Source organism: Merops nubicus, unplaced genomic scaffold, assembly GCF_000691845.1.
Source record: "Merops nubicus isolate BGI_N331 unplaced genomic scaffold, ASM69184v1 scaffold7297, whole genome shotgun sequence".
Lineage (NCBI taxonomy): Eukaryota > Metazoa > Chordata > Aves > Coraciiformes > Meropidae > Merops > Merops nubicus.
Window position 1 is genome coordinate 61206 of NW_008620914.1, and position 21552 is coordinate 82757.

The 21552-nt window shown below is 41.5% G+C and overlaps 1 protein-coding gene across 1 annotated transcript in view; it reads right to left on the reverse strand.

Annotated features, from left to right (window-relative positions):
• Positions 1–669: 669 nt before the first annotated feature.
• Positions 670–21552, reverse strand: part of UMODL1 (uromodulin-like 1) — a gene marked incomplete at its 5' end in the record, with an annotated part of 23552 nt that continues 2669 nt past the window's right edge. Inside the window, 9 exons of the mRNA XM_008944260.1 lie at positions 670–857; positions 3585–3669; positions 6740–6899; positions 7641–7877; positions 9050–9192; positions 9871–10328; positions 11979–12116; positions 13587–13800; positions 19831–19943. Coding sequence (XP_008942508.1) covers positions 670–857; positions 3585–3669; positions 6740–6899; positions 7641–7877; positions 9050–9192; positions 9871–10328; positions 11979–12116; positions 13587–13800; positions 19831–19943 — 1736 coding nt within the window. The remainder of the gene's footprint in view (positions 858–3584; positions 3670–6739; positions 6900–7640; positions 7878–9049; positions 9193–9870; positions 10329–11978; positions 12117–13586; positions 13801–19830; positions 19944–21552) is intronic.

The window sequence follows — 21552 nt, forward strand, 5'->3', positions numbered from 1 at the left end:
ACAAACATACAAATAGTCAGCAGCTAGAACATATTTATTTTACAGAAAAATTGCTGAATCCTATGGTATTCTGGAAAAGTGTTAAATGTCCAATTTGCAGAGGCAGAACGTGTGGCAATGGTTAACACTCCTCAGAGCTGTCCTTTCAGACTCTCTGCAGGCACTTGTAAGCACTGCTTATACATACCAATATTTCACATCCTTCACGTCTAATATCCCATTATTTTCTAGAAAAACACCCCTTAAAAAAAAAAAAGTTAAACACAAGCTTTTGTAGGAAAGGGATAACTTCTGAAGCAAATTAACTTTGAAGCAGATTTATAAATAGGATGTAAATTTTCTTTCCTTCATTGTACTCAAAAGCGATATGCTTTGTGTGGAAATAATTATTGGTGTGTCATTTATTCTGACTGAGACAAAGCCATGACGGAAGATGGAGAAGACTGTCTTCTTCATCTGTAGTCTGTGGTATTTGAAAACAGGGAAGAATAGTAAGCATTTCATTCTTGCTTCTAAGACCTTCACCAGCAGCAAACAGAACAAAAGGTTCAAATACCCTTAAAGAGAGATCACTCATCTGCAGGTATCTAACTATTTCAGAAAGAGATAAACAGCTAAAGAAAGCAAATGATTATAATTTGGTACTTACATCTGGTAATGGGGCAATTGCTAATCATAGAACACCTGGTAGCTGAAGTTGGCAGACTTGATTCTGAAGCTGTATCTTCCCAGCTTTCGCTGGTACTGGAAAATGAGAAGGCCCACAACTCCCAGCACAAAAACAAACACAGCAAAGACAATGAGGACGATGTATCCAACTCCTATCCCAGACTCCTTCTCTCTCTTCAAATCAGATGCTAAAAAAAAAAGATGAGAAATTAAAAAAAAGCTTTGAAATTCTTAAACCTTTTCCTGGGATAAGAGAAGAGCCTCATCTACAAATTTGCCAACACACATATTGAAGTGCAGAGCTGTGATATAGAAGTGAATCAGCCTTTTAGGGAAGATGTTTCTCATGGAAAGGTCTGTGAGCCACAGTCCAAGTTATCTTTTTACATATAAGTGTAGAATCCCTGCACATACTACTATGATGTATCTTTGGAATTCAACTACAATTTTCTTTTAAAATAAGAATTAAAGAATCACCACTGGTGACTTTTTGAAATGATGCCATACTTTCATAATGACCCTACAGGAGAAGCATCCTCCCATGTTAACCCTGCCCTTATTTATCTATCATTATTAAAAACCACTTGATTTGCTTTTATTTCATATGTAACACTCCTTAAACACAGTATTTAGGGAAGGATTCTCTGTGTGGGCTGGGTCTCTAAGCTCCCATTCTAGTCAGCAGAGATCTGGCTGGGACGGTCATTAAAGGCAGGTGAGTTCACTCTGAAGTGGTCACCATGGGCTCAACTCTGTAGCCTGAGCATAGGCATCTAGTGCTACCTGAGAGCCCAAGGGTGTTTATAATGTCTGCACTGTTTTGGCAGACGTGGCACGGGACCAGCAGGAGACCTACAGCCTTTTGTAATAGCACCCAGACATTGAGGAGAAGGAAACAAGGGGACATGTTGGGTCATGAGCAGTAAATGCCTATGTGTGGGCAAGAGTCAAGTCCCTTGTGGCCAGCTGTCTCCCTAGGCTCCACTGATCATCAACAGAATGTGTTTGCCTGGTTCATATGTAGGCACTTGAATGTGCTTGTCCAAATCTGCAAGCAGAATCCCCTCTCCAGTTAACAATATAGCTCTATTCGTATTTGTACATGTACTCTTGCACATTTCTAATTCATTCTTCTAAATGCCTGATGCACCTGTAGAAACATCTGTTTGTCTCCACACATTTTCAGGACAGCATTTATTTAGCCAAGCACTCGTGCAGTACCTGAGGTGCACTAAAGACAAATACCAATACATACATGCCTGTAATTAGAGACAAGATCTTTGGCCAAAGGGCACTGTTGGCAGCCACAGAGGAATGCAGTAGTGATGTTCAGGCTATGGAACATCCAGGGCATTATTCCAGTACAAGCCAAAGCAGTGTTACATAACATATTTAGGCTTATTTCTGAATTTCAGTGTGAAACAAAGAAATAAAAAAGAAGATGCACAGTGGAAGTGACAGCCTGTAGCCAGACACAGACAGAACAGGCCTTCCTGAGGACATGCATCAGTGGTCTTTGCTATAGCATGTGGTCAAGAAGTTTAGGCAGAGCAGTTAACACTTTTTTCATGTTTCACCGCAGCAGTTTACCTGACATCACAATTAATGTTGTCTCCCTCAACACAGAGTTGTGTATCACTGTCTAGGTGATAGTACCTGAGTGATCCCCTCCCCCCCGCTTAAAATCCAAAGTGACTATCCAAATTTGAAATAGGAGACAACATCTAGTACTGTCACCTTTGCCTAGGAACTGGTATAGTACAACCCAAGTAAAGCTCCCATAACCAGTGTTCCTTTTCTGCAGTGGTTGTTTTTCAGTATTAGAAATGCATTTGGGTCTCCAGTGAAAATGGGAGTGACATCTGCTTGATGTAAATGCTGTACAAAGAAAGCTGTATTAATCGCTAAGTTTGAAAAAAGAGACCCATTCAGAAATGATCAGTGAAGGCCTATTCTAACAGACTAGTACTTGTGTATAATGGAAGAAAAATACATATGCTAAGACAGAGCCAGTTTCTAGCTCTGAAAGAACATTGTGATTGTCACAGCAGAAGAGAAAAAAACACCCTGAACCCACTAAGAGTCCAGCAGAACTTTAAGTGACTGGAAAAAAACAGGCAACCAGCAGGAAGAAAGGAGATGACTTCTGTCTATTCACAGCAGCCATGTGTTAAAACTCTGATACTGTCATCTACAAATACTCTCAATGGGTGTTTTACACTAATAAGATACAAATGCAAATGGCTGGAGCAGGCCAAATGACTGCAAATGTTAGAGGTCACAGGTGCCCTTGGAAACACCACTGGGGGTAAACGCAGCAGAGGCAAGTACACAATGAATTACTCCTTGCTTGTATATGGTGTTGGTGTTCCCTCTCTGTTAAACTGTACTGTACCACTCCCCCAGATTAAAGAAGGTGTCGTGCACCAGCTGTGCTCTGCCACTTTCCCTCACAGCAGCAATGAAGTCAGTATCAGAGAGTATCAGGCAGCACAATGCAATCTCTTATCTCCTCTGATTCTGAGCTTCAGAGCTCAATATAACTGCAGTCTAACTACCATGCAGAGCAAACATTTGTAAAACCGATTGCAATCTAAAAGATTCAAACTGCTTTCACACTACAGTTGTAATAACTGTTTGATTTTGCTGCTGTTGTACTTGCTACCCTGTACAATTAGCTATGTGAAGCACTTTATCCTCTTCCTTTCTACATTCCCTTCACAACCTAACAGTCATTTCACCAAGGAGGGCACATGCTTTTCCACACTGCCACACGGCTTCAGTAAGAATGCCTGCTACTCAGAAAAGTATGCAGTGACACAAAAACCTTGTATCACTGGTCTTCAGGTTCCTTTGCCAGTGAAAAGGACTCTTGAAATGATAGTTCCTCTGTGGCCCCTTTTTGCATAACTCACCAGCTGATTTACATAAGGGTCCCCAGGATGTTCTGTGTGTAGCGATGGTTTCACCAGTCTTCAGGGATCGAACTGTTTGGCATCTCTGAAACAATGAGTTTAAACTCCAACAAGTAATACAGCTTACTAATTAAAAATGCAAAGTCTTCTGATAAGTATATGAAAGCCTGGTGCTATTTTCACTCATTGGGTTTTTCTATTTCTTAGCTTTATGCTTTATTAAACTGAAATGAGCACCAAATGGAAGTTCAAAATAAATGGCACTACAGAAACATCAGTACAAAATCCGTAATTAGTCATTCAGGAAAACACTGCTGTGAACAGAGGTTTCACACAGACAGTGTCTTTTCATTAACTTTCTGTTTGTTTCTAGAAAAAAACCTTATGGGAGAATGAATTTCTCACTATTTCTGTATACCAGGGTTTTGCAAACATTTTTGTTTGGATGCTTCTACTGCCCACGGCAGGCAGAGCAGGTAATACAACCAGCACCAGCAAAAGCAGCAACAAGCTGCATGTCATTTTGAAGCAACACACAACTCTTCAGTGACATGTGAACTACTAATCTGGGAACTATTGGCGTGAAACATTGCTGATTAGCTGCTTTCGCTTTGTGTGAGCAGCACTTTCAGAACACACAGCACGCTCCTCTTCTGCATGTTTCCTCAGTAGCACCCTTAATTTGGTTGCTACTTTTTAAAGTTGCAACCTAATGGTCTCTGATGGGAACTGTAGCCTGTTGAGTTTATTCAAAAGATACTGTGGCTCTCCTGGAAGTGCCTATAAATCCAGAGAAACTGCTGCACCATACTATAATCAGCAAAAGAAAGCAGCAAAGTGCAAGAAGGTTTTACCAGCTTGTCTACATAACAATGTCTCACCAGTGTTACCAGCCTGGTTACATTGAAAAAACTCTACAATAAACTGTCAGCAACAGTGTCTTTAGCTTGGTCGGCTCCCAGAAAAATTCCCATGTAGCTGCAGTTCTGATCTATTCCACCAATAGCTTTCCCAGCTAGGCGGGTCAACTGGAGAATAGTTATATCGTCACTCCCCAGTGTCAATGATTTTTTGGATCCAGGCAGCCATGGTGCAGCCATGACAGACAAACAGTGGTGGCACATCACTTCTCTTCCCATTCAAAATTGTGGGTCTTACTCTTTTCTCACTACATTGCTCCCCAGCCTGTCTATTTTTTTCCACTCTAAACTTTAGAGCACATGGCTTTCTTCTATCAAAAAACCAAGGTATAAAGAGGCCTGGCAAGAAAAAATAATACGTAAGAAGAATACATAAGAAGAAATAAGATGTAAGTCTCGCTTTGTGGGCAAAGAACTGAAGAAAATCTGCCCTGAAGCAAGTCAGTATTCTCCAGAGTAGCAGACAGATCAGAAGATCAGATCCTAGACCCTGGGTGCTTCCCCAGCCGTCTTAACATTATTTCCAAATATACTTTGTTCTTACTCCAGTTTTCCTTGATTTTTTCACCTCCTGCAGCTTCCCCTCCCCAAATTGCTGTCCTTTGTAGATGTGCCTAGCACTTGTCTTCTCCACATAACATTTTCATCGCAGTCTGAGATACTGAATTCACTAACTTTTCATAGGGGGTAAATTTTGCATAGGACAAAGAACAATATAACATATATATATGAATAATATAGAAATATAGAATATATGGAAGAAGAGGGCCTCACTAATTAACTCTGCTGTGCTTTTTTTTACTGCAGATATCAATGTCAATCAAAGCTCATCTTGGGCTAGCAGAATTACCCCCATCACAGAACCCTGTAAATCAGATCAAAGCCACTCTTTTAGTTAGCTTTGTTCCTAAACTCTAATCCATACAGCTAAAGCTTGCTCTAACAGCAAACCCAGTGGCTCATAGCAAAGCAACCATTTGATTCCTTATAGCAGCCACACCAGCCCCTGCAGTCCCTGTCCTGTCCTCTTATTCTCCTACCTTACACCCACCACCATGACCCGCCTCAGCTGACCAGGACACACAGTGAACTCAGGGAGAGCACCACATCTACCAAAGGAGGGCATAAGCTCGAGATTGCTGAAGATTTTTAGCATGCAAATTCAGCTGTGACAATTTGAGTCATCTTTCTATCTGTCAGTCATGTTTCCTGTTCTTACTTGTTTTTTAAAAATCTGGAGGAAGCTTTATACTTTAAGAAAGGAAACATGTACCTGCTGCTAGCCACTTTTAATCTTTTAGGAAGAAAACATTTGCTTTGTAATGGTCTTAAACTGATCTATTTAGAGCCAGAGGAAAGTGTTAAACAATGGAAGAACACCAAACTGCTAATGAAAACATCCTTGAGAGAAAAAGAGCCAGGAAGATTGGCAGAGGGAAAGGAGAATTCCTGTGTGTCTTCTATAATTAAAAAAAAAAAAAAAAAAAAAAAAAAATAAATTAAAAGCCATCAACAAAATGTGAGGGGTTTTTTTCTTATTTCTATGGTAGTAACACATTTTTAGATGAAGCAGTGTGCATCAGAAGTAAAAAGAAACAAAGCAATGTTTTAGAGCACGCAGATACTGAAGTTGTTATCAGAACATTGCTTGCTTTATTGCTTTAAAAAGCAATAAGGCTTCAAAAAGTCATAATAAAATTTATTAGAGTCACAGCCCTGGAAACTTAATGCCACTGAGCTTCCTTTCCTGGGACCTAAACTCTCACCTGGAGAAGCAAATATCTGTGGAGTTGGGGGAAGAACAGAAAAACATCCCAAATCAATTTACTCAGACTTCCCTGCTGACACTGCCAATATACGTGCTCACTTTTTTATGTCATGAACATGTGAGCTGACACATTTCTGAACAGCTTATCTCCTTGTGACAGCTGTTCATTGCCTTCTAGCCACTCCTATACAGAGGTGAAAGGTTTAGTTCTCAGGTTCCCAAATTTTTGTTTCCCTTTTCCTGTGCAAGCTCCATATTTTCAACTACAAGGATGAGGAAGGGGAAGAGAGGTGGACACATCCATATGGTTGTAGTTTTTCCCCACTTCTTTCTGCTATCAGCAGAGAGAGAAGAAAAACTTCAAGAGCTGTTTTAAACCTTGTTTGGAAACATTACTCTTTCAATTCCATAGCAGGACTGCATATGGCCCATCAGAGAAAAATAGCATGTTGGAGCAAAACACTTACGGTCCTGCAGGTGCTTCCTGGTGTCTCCATACAAATACGAATTTTGCAATGCAAGTAAACCACAGAATTGTTGACAAAGGAAAAAATTTTCATCTTAAACTGTGCTTTGCTTGAATTCCCATTCTCTAGCAGTGTGGTAAACGTATTTGGGATGGGACAGCTGAAAAGGAAGAGAAAAAAACATACATAGCAGCTAGGGCTATAGAAGGCATGTTGTGGTTCTAGCACATAACTCAGGTTGTAGTGCTCCTTTAGAAAGTTACAGCCAGACCCTCCATGAAGCAACTCTCCAGCAGAGCTGATAGGATTTAAACTTGGCTTCACCAAACACAAATTGAAAAAACATCATATTATTTTCATATCAATAGCTTTTGTCACTGAGTGAAAGGACTGTATTTTAGGGTGGTGGGTAAGCCCAAGGAATATGACAACAGGGTGAGTTCAGGGAATCAGACAGGAACAAACCTCTTCTACTAGACACTGCATCAATATTGTGTGTAAGTCACAACACATAGGAATCAGCTAACCTACACCTTCATTGATGAGAGTCATGTGAGTCCTTGGTAGTATTTGAACCACAGAAAAACAGAAAAAGCACACACCTTTCAATGTTCTTTCACTAGTGACTGCCCAAACTACATATTACTTCATATTAAAAGTACAATTTCTTTACAAAACTAAGGGGAAGACAAACTCAGACAACTACCACAGGACCCTTTGAAAGCCTTTTCTTTTCATACCTGCCTTCCCTATTCAAAGCAGTTATGACCCGTCAGAATGATAAGGCATGGAATATATGAATGATGAGAACACACATAAAAGGCACTTAAAATATGACAAACTAATAATCAGTGCCATTGAAGGTATGGCACCATGATCTTTACAAGTGGCATTGCTGTACCTGTTGCTGATAAAAGTAAATGAGAGGGCATCCACTGAATTATTAGTTGGAGTTGCCCAGCAGTTGGTGAGGACCACCTTGAGTTTGCTGTCTGCTCTCTGGATGCCCACTTCAATCAGTACATCATCACTGGCAGAGACACTGAAATTTTTTGGTATTGGGGAGTTTCCAATAAACAACTGCATTTCTGTTCTGAAGTGTCCAGATCCATGTAAATCCTCAAAGATGGTATAAAGTCTGAAACAAAAATTAACCTCCTTTAAAGACCACGAATTTGTCTGTGTGTTTCTATAAATCAGTGCCTGTTTCTCCACCTCTTGCACAACGAAGTAGTGAAGAGTTATCTGCAGTCAAGGCTGTTAGGACACTTTTCAAGAAGAAAGGGTGAAAATGGATTGATTTTTTTTGTTGGGAAGGTAGGGTGCATGGAAATTCAAATGGGAAAATCCAAAGAGTGGAATGTCTTGGCAATGCAAACAGAGTAGAGACCAAGATTTGAGTGGAGAAGAAGGGTATAGAGGCTATGAGCTATCTTAAAGTTCAGAAAGAGGAGAGTAAGAGCTCAGTGAAGCATAGAAAAAAAAAAAAAAAGAAAAAGAGAAGGAAGAGACAAATCTGGACAATAAGTGAAGGATTTGAGATATTACAGAGCACAGAAAGAAAGTGTCTGACAAAGATGTTGCAAGAGGATAGAAAGGTAAATATAATGTCTGGGGGGTTAGAGAGAAAAGTGGACTTGGTGGTGATAGATCAAGCACGGTGCTAGGCAAGAGAGAGGACTTGTATGAAGGGAGGACATTCACCATCAGAGGAAAACTTGTGTTACCACCTTTTCTGTGAGTGTGGGTTTGATTTTCTGTTGAACAGTGGATTTGGTTCCATCTTTACTTGAAGATGGGGCCTTCCATAAAAAAAAAAAAAAAGTATTTGCATTACATACGTCTTCTCTTTTTTCCAAGCTGATCAAATAAGGATCTGTGGGGGTTAAAAATTGCCATCCTCAGCACCCACATTATAGCCTGCTTGCCTGCATCAGTTGAAAAGATATATCATTATGTTACAAAAGCAGGAAAAGGCTGTTATTGCTATAAGTGGCTGCCCAGGAAGGCAAAGAGAAGTCAGGAATTCTGGCTCCCAAACCTGCACCAATACTCCCAAAGGCTTATTTTCATCTATGGTTTATTCAGTCAATGGCTAATCTTATTAACTGTTAGACCTATTGACACATTAGATGGAGCAGGAGAAAAGCCCATAGCAGGGATCACCTGAGCACAGGACTTGGAGGATGGCAGGCTACTTAGCATAGCAAGTACTGTGACTGGATACAGCTAAGGTCTCTGGGGATTTTTCCAGTGCAGAAGCACTCAGTCACACAACAGCATTTCAGAGCAGAGAGGGTCGTTACTTACCCTTCTGCTGTGTACCCAGAGGAAGTCAAGAGATCATTTTGAAACACACAGTGAATGGGACTGGCAACTTTCAAGTGGTGGATTACTCCCTGAGTAGAATTGTCATTCCGAAGGATGGTTTTCACCACGGTATTAGTAATGTTCTGCAACACAGAAAGAAGAAAGTGCAACTTGTGATCAACAGTGTTTCTAGGGATATAGCAGAGCTAGTTACCCAGTTCAACTGCTTAGATATTCTCCCTTCTCCTGGCTGAAAAAAAAAAACAGATTAAACCTCTGTTATCTTAGTTGCTGTACAGTGACACAATGAAAATTCGTCACCCTTCCTCCTCTTCCTTAGTCTGTAATGATCATTGCTCCACAAGGGAATTTCTGTACTTCAGCATGGCCTGAGCATAGCCTTTGGTTTGGGATCCAAAGAGATAGCCATCACTCTCCGTCCCTACTACTGGTAACAATCAGAACATTTGTCTAAATACGATGATGAAATTGCTTTTAAGAAAACAGAAGCTTCTGTCAGCTGCAAAGGGAAACTAGAGAGGCACTGGAAGTGTCTCTCAGTTTGGAGAGACCTTTGACTTTTGCTGCCTGACCTAAAAGATTCCCCTTTGCTTTCTTGCTTGCCCCCACCCCAAACAGAGAGGTGACTTGCCATCACAAGAAGGTTCTTTTCTCCAAAGAAATTTCTTAGTCCAACGTTTCAAAAACTAACACACTGTACTGCTACCTAGGGAACTGTCATTGCCCCTCCCTTCATCCCCCCAGGAGGAAAAAAACACTGTTTGAGGGCTTCTTTGCATTCACTAGTTCAGGGAACTTACAGTCTCAACTTTAGTGCCACAGTCACTCCAGTCTGCCTGCAGCACAATGTGAGTGTCATTGCTCATGGTCACATTGCAGTGAGGCTCTCCCAGGTACAGGGAGGTTTCAGGGATGGACTCCTGCTGTAAAAATCTCTTCTGGATGGCAAGGATGATCTTCTCGATTTCACAAAACACTGTCACTGCATCTTTAATGGAAACCTTCTGGAGTGGTTTAATGAGAGAGGCAGGAGATGCATGAGGAGAAATACCAGGAGTTGACACAGGATCCATGGTGAGAGGAGACAGAACCACGCTGGAGAATGTCTTGTCCTCCAGAGCTTTGTGCTCAGTAGTAGAAAAATTCAGTGAAGTAGGGGAGGAAACACGAGCTGAAGTTTGCAAAGATGTCACAGGTAAAACAGTGTTGTGTACAAGTTTCTCATCCGTCACTGTTGCCTTCTGGATGACAGGAAATGCTGAAGAGTGCCAAAAAACAAAGGTGCTGTTGTAACTGGTAGACTCAAATTGATTTCATAAGGTAGAGGAAAACTCTTAGGAGGAAGCTCACGGTTACTGGAAGGAAACTAGCTTCTTTTGTTTTTTAAACTCACTGTACTTACTGCCAAAGCTGTGGCTTTTTTTAAGCATAAGCCCAGGAGATGCATAAAAGGCCTGTGAGTAAAGCTGAAGTGCTTATTTCCTGAAGAGCCTCAGTAATTAGTGTGCTCAAGTAAAACATGTATAGACAGTTTCTGGAAGATCAGTGATTACAAGAGATCCCCAACTGTAAGTTGCTCAGCAAGTGTTCATATATTATTGCCTAATACTATAGGAGACTGCACAATTCTGGATGTGGAGTATAAACAGGAGCAGAGTTTGTTAAAAAAACTTGCCCCATTTGTGACCAGTTGGTACCCAAAAAATATGACCCTTACTGCTTTGGAATACCCATTCTGGGAGAAGTTCAGGAGAAACCTCATGTAGCGGCACCACGCTGCACATATGTGTTCTGAGAGACACAGTGGGGAGTTGAACAAATGTGTTAGTAGCAATCTTTAATGGTTTCAGGAAGAAAGCAAGCAGAGGAAAAGGGGAAGCACAGGTTGAGATCAACATGTACGTCAAACACCTGGCATACAGCACAAGCTCTGGGGTTACCCCATGGCTCTTTGCTGGTAGAAACTACCTAAGTATTCATCCACCACTGTCTTAGAAAGCACCAAGATAATAAACTCCATTTACACTGAAACACAAAAGATGTGTCTCATCACACAAAAATTCTCATAAATAATTTTAATTGGTTGTACATATAAACAGAATCTATTTCCCAAGCCACATATAAAATCTGTACATATCTCTCTATCTCTCTCTCTCGCTCCTTCTGGAACTCCCCAGCTTTCAGAAATGCCTTAAATTGAAAGGTTGATGATTTGAACATAAGAGGAAGAAAAAGAAAAGTCTAAGCTCTTTCAGAGCTGAATTTGCCAAAAGCTCATTATCATAATGCTAAATATCTTGGTTAAACAAAACTGACCAAAGGTTAGTATCAGTTGCCAAATCCTTGTGACTTCAGCCAAACAGTAGCTTATCACTGTGGTTACAAAAACAAATATAATTTACTGAAGAAGCATAAAAGAATTTAGGAGCTTAAAGACTCATCATACACCAACTAATAAAGGAAAGAGCGAAGCTAAATGGATTGACTCACACAAAAAAGTAGTTTGCAATATCATAATTTCCCATAAAGAGGTCAAACCACATACCTAGTGCTTTTTGTTACCTTCTCTATTATCTCTGCTGTCCTCTTTGCTACTGCTAATGAAAATAACTAACAATCTTGACAATCCTATCTAATTTTAATGGCAAATAAGAGAAAATAGATCTGTTAGAAGAACCTTACAAAGACAGCATTTAATATTAATGTAATAAACTCTCATGACAGACCATTGCAGGCAGAAATACTTAAACTCCACTGCAAGACTTTTCCCATTAGTATCTAGCTGAAAACAACAAACCAGTTAATCCCTGGCAAAATTTCAAGACCTGTGGCCAGTGTGACTGTGATCCAGTAAAGATGAGATCATTAAATGTTCAGTTAGCTATTAGATAATTTTAAAAAATTTTGCCTTCACAGCTTCTTCCCGGCTTTTCTGGGTGCACATCAGCAAATCCTTCATTACAGCTGCACTGGTAAAACCCAAGTGTGTTGTGGCATGATGCATCCAGGGAGCAGTCATCTTCTTTGCTTTTGCATTCGTCATAATCTGTTGAGTATATTTAAGCAAAAGGCAAAGGTGTAGAGTGTATAATGAAAATGTGATGGCTCAGAAACTGCAGCACAGTTGTATCACCACGATATCACAGTGGGATTACAGCTCTTCAGTGGGATATGTTATTTTACATGTCAGGCAGATGATGAGTCTAGAAGAGGTGTGATACTAGAAGCGCAGCATAGAGGGCTACTGCAAGACACTGACAAAACCTCCAGGAGCTGTCCTACCAATCATGTTCAGTAGATGCTCACTGAAATCTCACTTATGCGTGGGTCATAACAACCCTGTGCAACACTACAGGCTTGGAGAAGAGTGGATGGAAAGCTGCAGAGCAGAAAATGACCAGAGGCTGTTGGTCGACAGCCAGCTGAATATGAGCCAGCAGTGTGCCCGGGTGGCCAAGAAGGCCAACAGCATCCTGGCTTGTATCAGAAACAATGGGGCCAGCAGGACTAGGGAAGTGATTGTCACCCTGTACTCTGCACTGGTGAGGCCACATCTCAAATGCTGTGTTCAGTTTTGGGCCCCTCACTACAAGAAGGACATTGAGGTGCTGGAGCTTGTCCAAAGAAGGGCAACAAAGCTGGTGAAGTGTCTACAGCACAAGTCTTATGAGGAGCAGCTGAGGGAACTGGGGTGGTTCATTTGGGAGAAAAGGAGGCTGAGGGAAGACCTCATGAATCTCTACAACTACCTGAAAGAGGTTGTAGCAAGGTGAAAGTTAGACCCTTTTCCAAGGTAGCAAGTGATAGGATGAGAGGAAATGGACTCATGGGAGATTTAGATTAGGTAAATTTGGTATTTTTTTCAGAGATGACACATCGACTTGTGAAATAAAATTCAACAGCAGGTAACCAGGAGACTAATGTTTCTTGTTACCAACCTAACTTACGTATAAAGGCAAAGGAGTTGTACGATCAGCCATTGTGCTGGTCTTGGTAAAGTGTGGACTTTCACCTGGACTCCTGACCCACAGGTGCGTGTGGAAAACACATACTCCCAGTGCAGAAGTATTCACATGTTCATTTATTTGTTTCTTGAGGTTTCCATCTCATGCAAAATTGTCAGTGCAAAGCAGAGGGTAGTGTGTTTCAAAATTATTTTAAACAGAGCTAGTTACATCTGTGTATAGGGACCTATTTCCACTGGTAATCTGTAAAATCCTCACTTTGTGACCATTGTTTCTCACATCTCCACATCTTCTTCTCTAAAAACTTAATGCTAGCTACAGACAAAAAGACCACATGATTTGTCCTTTAGAATCGGGAGTACCTCACTTCTTATTTCATCTTTGATGTTCTCTGAAAAAGCCTATTGCATGGATAAGCAGGAGCAATACAAGGAGAAAGAATGGCTTTTCATCCATCTGATATATAGATACTTTCACGTCAAAAAGTACAGGTTCATAATAGTATTAGGCTTTATCAACTTTCTAGTTCTGAAGGACAAGCTGCTCCTTACCGTTTATGGAGAGACTGCTTTTGTCAACTCTGAAATAGGAGTTGTGTTCAAAGGCATGACGGAAAGTGGTGATGATGGAGTAGATATCCACATCTTCTGCAACCAGTAAATTGAAACTTACCACTGTGCTCCCATTAGTAATACCCATTATCAGCACTTTAACCAGACCAGCATCCATCTGCTGAAAAACCTCAAGGGGCAGAGATTTATGTACCTGGAATGAAAACAAAACTCATGTGGAAATGGACAGATAAAAGCAATTATGTTTTAGGTTTTGTACGCTGCCCAGAAGGGAGCACTATGCATTACAACTGTGCTTCATACTCTGGAGGGAAGCTGCAGGAAACTGACTTTTTGCTTTATAACATTTTCACTCTACAGCAGCTGAGGATATGGTGTATATGTATAACCATGAATATTATAAAAGCTAAGTGACTAAGATATCTCGTCTGTCATTTGTCATTGGTAACAGAAAGGGAGGGAAAAGGCTGCAGGAAAGCCCCGTGTTCTGCCTATTAAAATGACTCCAAGGAGAGCGTGCAACCCAATATGATTAGGAGCTGCCAATGGAAGTGGAGATGCCTCCAGACATTCCACGCTGCATATAGGTCTCAGAGGGCTTCCTCAGCTCAGGTACATTACAGCTTAGAGAAGACCACCTTCAAGCCTTTCTTCACAGATGATTTCTCACCAGAGACATGCAAATAATGCTTCTTTTAAATGCCTGGACCAGGGTAAAGAAAACAGAAAGGAGTTTCATTTCATCAGCACTGCCACAGAGTTCAACCTCCTGTCAAGCTAGTCTGCAGTCTGAGTTCAGAAATTTTTCCCTGAAGCCTTCCTTGAGGAGTATTATATTGTTTCTGCAAATTCTGACTGTCATCAGAGCATACAGCCCTGACTCACAGTCCTCCTCAAGGGTTCAAGAGCTGGACTAGGAAATGGCTCTGTGCTATTTCGAATAGGAACAGTCACCTTCAAAGTATTGCAGCACCAAATCATGGCTGAACCCAGGTCATTCTAGAGAAATCAATAAAATAAATATTCACAGTCTGTACGCAGTAACCTTGGACTTCACTAATGGCCTAGAAAAGAAAATGCCACCTTTTTCAAAGCACGCTGAGCCTTAGTCATGATAGCCCCATGAAGCTGCCTCCTTTACCACACTAGAGTGCAGGATGGCCAGCTTTCTGTGGGATGAGAAAACACAGTCCTGTGTGAGGCTTTGCATCAGTGGGGCTGCTGAGGGTCTCCAGCATCCAGCTCAGATAGAGGCACCATCCCTTTTTGAAGAGATAGACAGACTGGAGCTGTATGTTCAACCTCTTCCCTTTCCACCCTCCAAGGCTGGGTACCTCTGGAAGGCAGCCACCCATGAGAACATCTCCTCCTTCCCCCACAGGAGAAAAGTCTATGGAGTAGGGTACGTGGACGTATGCAGGATCACTGAGGGGTTGTACAAGAACATTTGCATTTACAGCACCATTCCCCTTCATATATCCAGGCCCAGCACCAGCTGCAGGAGGAGCAGACACGAGTCATAGAATCATAGAATCACCATGGTTGGAAAGGACCTCTAGGATCATCAAGCCCAACCTTCCTCTCAACATTTCCCTAACCACTAGACCGCAGCCTCAAGTGCTAGATCTACTCATTTTTTGAACCCCCCGAGGGATGATGACTCCACCATCTCCCTGGGAAGCCTGTTCCAGCACCTAACCATTCTCTCAGTGAAGAAGTTCTTCCTAATATCCCATTGAAACCTCCCCTGGTGCAACTTGAAGCCATTTCCTCTAATCTTATCATCAGTAATTTGGGAGAAGAGACCAACACCACCCAACAATGTCCTGAATTTTTCCAATAGAATTTTTTAGAATTTTAGAATTTCCATTAGAATATTTTATTCTTTCTTTTTCTCCAGGAGATGCTCATAGATCCTCTGTGTTTCTTAATATCTCTCATGTGTGCCTGGGAAGTCTTTTTACATTCTTCCACGCTTACAAACAGAAAGTGTGGCAACAGAAACTGTGGGACGTAACTTTCAAGCCTGCATCAGGGAGGTAGTAAAGATTGTTCTGAGCTATTGATATGAAAATTGCACTTAGAAACTGCCAAAAGCAGTGCAACAGGAGATTGTTGACAGTAAAAGAGCAGCTCCCTGCATTACATTAAGGACAAATCCCATGCCATCTCTGTCAACCGTCCTGAGCCTGGAATACACACAGCCTACTCGTACATAGCAGCCACTAGCTTCAATGAAGGACACAGAGAGATAGAAACAGCCAGAGAAACACCTAAAATTTTGTGATTTCTCAGCATACTTGCTCTTTGCCTTCACCCTCCAGTGGCTGTCAGGCTCCTAGGAGATGCCAACAGAGAGGAAGGCACAGAGCAGCAGAGCAAACGCACCATAAGGGGCAGATGAGGGGCACTTGGCCCAGGTGACAGCTGCTGGCACGCTGCTGCCCTGAGCAGGAGAGCTGCACCTCTTTGCTTTAGCCCATATCTTTGGGGTACATGCTCACTTCCTTCCCTAGGTAAAATTTCCCAAGAATTAAGGGGGTGGGTGGGGCCTATGTTGTGGTCACCTTTCAACCCCTTTTCCTCTACATGTCTTCTGCAGGAAATACCTGGAGCAGCACAGGCTGGAGTTCAGCCATGAGTCTGAGGCAGAGCTTATGCCAGTGGAGTAATGCTCAAGGGTGCAGGCAGTGACTCCTACCGGGAGAGCCTAGAGAAGAGGCAAGGCAAGGGTCAGCAATGAGAGCCAACAGGAGGAGCAGCCTCATTTCTCTTGCACCCGCACACTCAGCTTATGAAGTTCTTGCTCGATTTTCCCAGGGGTTTGCAGCTTCTGCACACCTATGTTTCAAGCCTCACCTACCTGCCCGCTGTGTGTTACCCAGTCCTGACTTGCTTGCTGTGTATTATTCAGCCCTGCAGACAGGTTCTGCAGGCGTGAGAGCCCTCTTCTGAGTTATCAGAGCTGATGTGTGTTGCATGCACTCGGTGGCAAGGTTACCCTGCATGGAGCCAGCCCCCTGTGTGAACCTGGAAAGGGCTCTACACACCTGGAAGTCCTACACAGCAAATCTTGCAGTGCCCCAGAGGGCACGCAGGCAGAACTGGGAGAAAGGAAAGAGCGAAGTTCCTTATGAAAGCTTAAGCAGACCATAGGCTGCCCTTGTCAGCCCCAAAATCTCTCGTTTCACCAAGTCAGGGGACCCTCAGGCCCCCTCTGCTCTGTCTTTCAGCAATTTCACAAGTATGCACTGAAAAGCTGGAAGTCAGCCTTAGGTTATTATCTTTCATAGTTTTTGTCTGAACTTCTGGAGATTAAATACACACACGACATCCTATTAGTTCATCTCCGATTTCACCTGTATTCCCTTGTCATCGACCCTGAATATTTTATTTTATCAATTCTTATTTTTACCTAAGGCTAGGGAATTTTTTTTGTCTCTACTTTTTTGTCTGTTTGTTTTATTTCTGTCCTTATTCGTAGTTCTCCTCACAAAGGACTCAGAGCTTTGTCAGGGGACATTCACAGTATTGGTATTTAGCCACTAGGTGACACTACAAAACACTTTATCCAGAAGCCTACATGATTTCACAAGTACCACGCCCTAGGTTATCAAAATAATGGTTGATGAAGTGGAGCTAGAAAAGAAGAAAAAGAAAGAGTGAACATTTTAGAAGGAAATATTCAATATATAGTATCTTTGTCTAAGAGTTTTTCGTACAAACAAAGAAATTACATTGGGATCCATTGTTGTGTCTACAATTTCTGTAGCACACAAAGGAAACTTTAGTGATGCCAGTTCAGGAGAAAACAGTGTGCCAGAAGAAGAGACACAAGAAAGGAAGAGAACATGAGGAAAACTAACAACAGCATCAAGGGAAGGGAATGTTCCTTGCTCAGTCAAAACAAACAGAAGGCAGATAAAGTCCAAGTTCAGGGCCACACAGAAGCCACACTAAGATTAATTTAACAGGATAGTCAAGGCCAGTAAATTTTTTGAGCAAAAGGAAAGTAGCAGACGCAGGCAGCCAGGCTCACCCCGTGGGTGGCTGTGGCTGATGGATTTTCTAGCACCACCCATCCATAGGTCCCAGGCAAAACGTCAGCAGCTCATTGGAGATATTGTGGGTACTTCATGGAAGCCTGCGTGGCCAGCAGAGCAGGGAATGTGCTGGCACTCTAGAAACTGAAAGTAAGTAGAAGGTTCTTTAATTTGAACAGAACCCCGCATGAAGCCTGGTTTTTGTTTGGGTTTGGGGTTTTTTGTTTGTTTGTTTGTTTGTTTGTTTTCATTTAAAGACTAAAAATAACCCTCCCCACTGTCCGTACTTTGGCTGCACCTTCAGAGAGAAGGTACTAGAGCACACATCTGCTCAGAAGCTCTAAGAGTGTCCCAAACTGCAGATAAATAACAAAAGAGGTGAAATTACATCGGAATAACAAAACCACCTTAGTCCCTGCACCAACACTCATTCCACATTCAGATAGCTTTAACACAATCATTTTAAGGGTGTTAAGTTACATCAAACTAAGGCTGTGTCACTTCCCAATGAAGGGGTCACCTTGTTAAGGGAATATAATTTGTTAGTTTCACACATTTCATCAATCAGTTAAGTTTAAGAAAACCAAATTCAATACCACCTTTTCCACTCAGGAATTTAATGCATCTCGGTAAATACATTTTCAAATCAAGCCTTTTGTTTTCCTGATCAATTTTCTTGAGGTCAAGCCCTAGCTGTCATGATATTCTTTTTGGCCATTGCAAAAGACGGGCTCAGCAAAACTAAAGGGTAAAATACTCTTTTGCCTGTAGCTATGTTGGTTTTCAGTTGCATGGCAAGGATGGTGAAACTAGCCTGGACAATGACAGTGCAAGTTGTCATATCAAGTTTATAGCTCATTCTCATCTAGACATTATTTAAAGGATGATATTTCCATTTGCTGTGCTACCAGTTTAACCACATGGCAATTAAGTGCTAGTGTAGCCCTATGCTAAAGGACATTATATACATTAGGATTATTAATCCTCTGAATTGTAGATGGTGACTCCAAAAAGACCATAAAAGAAAAATCTCTGGCAAAGTTTATTTAACTGGGACCTGATAGTGCTTTTAAACCCATTAAACTTTTCTCACTTACTTTAAAGGATCAATTTCTGGCCCTTATTACCTAAAAAGAAAATATGCAGATCTTTCTATTCTCCTAAACTTTATTTTCTTTGGCATCTAAAGACACAACGTTTGTGGTAAAACTCAGACAACATATTTTGCCATATACAGTAGCTATGCAACTATAACCTATAGAAAGCGGCTCAGAGGTAGATGGAATCAACACTAACACACTTTGCCAGCTGATCCACAAAAACGGTCTGCTGCAAAAAAAAGAGTTAGTTCCTTATCATCACATGAGGTAATTTTCTGCCTGAAATTTTGACAACTGGGTAAAAAATTAGATAAAAACCTACTTTAGTTCTTTTATGTAATCATTTTACAAGTTTTGCAAATATATTTGTATATGTGATTTTCTAGGTTAAGGTATCTGACTGAATGAAGAAAAAAATTTATATGTTTCAGTCCATTTTAATACTGTGCTATTCCAAAATAGCCTCAGGCAGAGAGTGATGCTGAATTGAGAGTGAGGTCAGTGGGGAATTGCTCCCTTTTCACTTTGCTTATCACATCACTTTCATTTTGTGACTGTTTTTCTGATGTGACAGCTTGGGGCCAAAACAACTCTGAGAAAGCTGTACTCCGTTAACACCTCCAAAAAGGTGCAAACCAGTAATGACCAGTGAGAAATTTATTCACTACTGAAGAAAACATCAGACACAGCTAAATGGATCATGTTTTTCCCTCCTTGCAGTTGTCTCTAACCCCACATTGGCCTGACCTTTGCCTGACCACACACTGTTGCCTGCACCCACTGCAGCCATAAGGTGCTATGACAAAGGGTAATAATGATCATACAGTTCATTAATATACTGCTGTGCTGGGCAAGGATATCAGAGGACTTTGCAAATATCTGTTAAGAGAATTCCCAAATCCTGACCTCAGTCTAAACCACAGCTGCATGCTTGTCCTGCACTCTCAGACACTCAGGAGAATCCACACCTTACAGATGTGTCAAAGGATGCACATGTGGCATACAGCCTTCATGGGAAGAAGCTTGTACATGTGGTTTCATTGAGACTGGTAACAGGTCATGTCCTTCTTAGCCACTTACTTCATCAACAAAGAGCTGTGAAAAGTTTTGGTATTCCTCACTGCTTGTATTGCTAAAGCCCGGAGAGTATTTCACATTTGTTATCCGTACTGTGCCACTAAGTTTCTGGACAGCTGCAAAGTAAGAAAAAGACAATTTAAATACATCTTCCATGGACCTTAGTCTATGGACAAGTGTGGTACAGTCACTGGTATGCCTGGCAACAAGGGGTATGCATCAACTCGTAACCGCAGTAAGGGCAGCTCTCTGAAATATAGCCAACACCCGAATGCCTAAACAGCCATCCAAAACCTTAGTCTGCCCTCTCTGACACCTAGATGACTCTTAGGAAGAGTACTGAACTCCTGTAGGTCTTGTATCTTCTCTCTCTGTCTTAGATGCTCAGGGCCATATGAAAAGTTGCTCTGTAGCTAAGTTCAGGCACCTGAATTGCTCTCCTAGACTCAGCTAGCTGTCCCATGTCCCTCTACATGCAACAGAGCAACACCAGTCCCTCCAGAGAGCAAGTCATTGTAGCACCAAGGTCCTCCCTCCAACCTCAGAGGAAGGCTAGGCAGCTGCTGGGGGTTGGACATCCACAGGTTAGACAGCTATTGTAAGATAAGATGAACCTCCACAGGGTGTATGCTTCCTCCCTGAAGTTGTATCTGCTGGATCACATTAAGACAGTCTCAAATGTTTTAGGCTGTTTCTCACTGTCACTGTTTTTGGCACTGTTACTACAAGTTACCAGTCTTTACTTTCTGATGTACGGTTTGCTTTCCTCCCTACACACATCTGTCCTGATTTCAGCAGTATATGAGGCACCAGGTTCCAGCTCTGAGACTGTCAGACTCCTGTACTGAGTTTTAGTCTCCCATATCAGCTGCTATTTCTGTAACAGCAAGAACTGAAAAGCAGGGCTCTGCATAAACTCCTTGGACCATGTTACATCAAAGTTGGTTCTAGTCACATTGGCAACAACGATCCTTTAAACTGAGACAGGTACTAGAGGAAAAGAAACAGTCATCATGTAAAGCTTTGCAGGGGAAAGGAGAAAGTCGTGCCTGCTTAAAGCAAGCCACCAAAGCAGACTTCCACCATCTCAGCATACTTACTTCCAATCCCAAAAGGACCTTCACCACCACTGGTCAGATAAAGGATCTGGCCTTGCTTTTTGCTATGGCTTATCCTGTCATGTGAACATAGGTATTTAGGAGATAAACCACATCCAATTATCTGATGGTGAGAGGGAAAAATGTGCTGAACAATTTTTGAACAGAAAACAAAACAAAACAAAAACTATTTAAAAGACATGGCAGACTGCAAAGGGTTGGCTGAGGTTGGCCAACCCAGGTCAGAGATGTTGCCACAAGGAGGAGCTACATATTAAACTTCATGAAACATTTGTCCTCTAAGTTTCGTGCCCCGGGCTAGTGAGATATCACTAAGGTGGCTCTTCCTGTTGTTCACCAGGCATAATCCCTTCACAAGCTTCTTTCCCAGCAAAAGCACTTGGCTGGATATTTGATTCATCAGGAAAAGAAAACAAGTTTTTTTTAAAAACTGAACTTGTTTGTGCAGAATTTTGCAATTTGTTTTCCAGCGGGAAGAAAACGACCTTTGTCTTTTTGACAGTTAAAATTAGCTCTTTTGATTTATTTTTTTTTAAATGAATGTTTATTTTTTTCATTTAAGGAGAAGGGAAAAAAAAAGCAACACAATTTTTTCACTCTTCCCTAC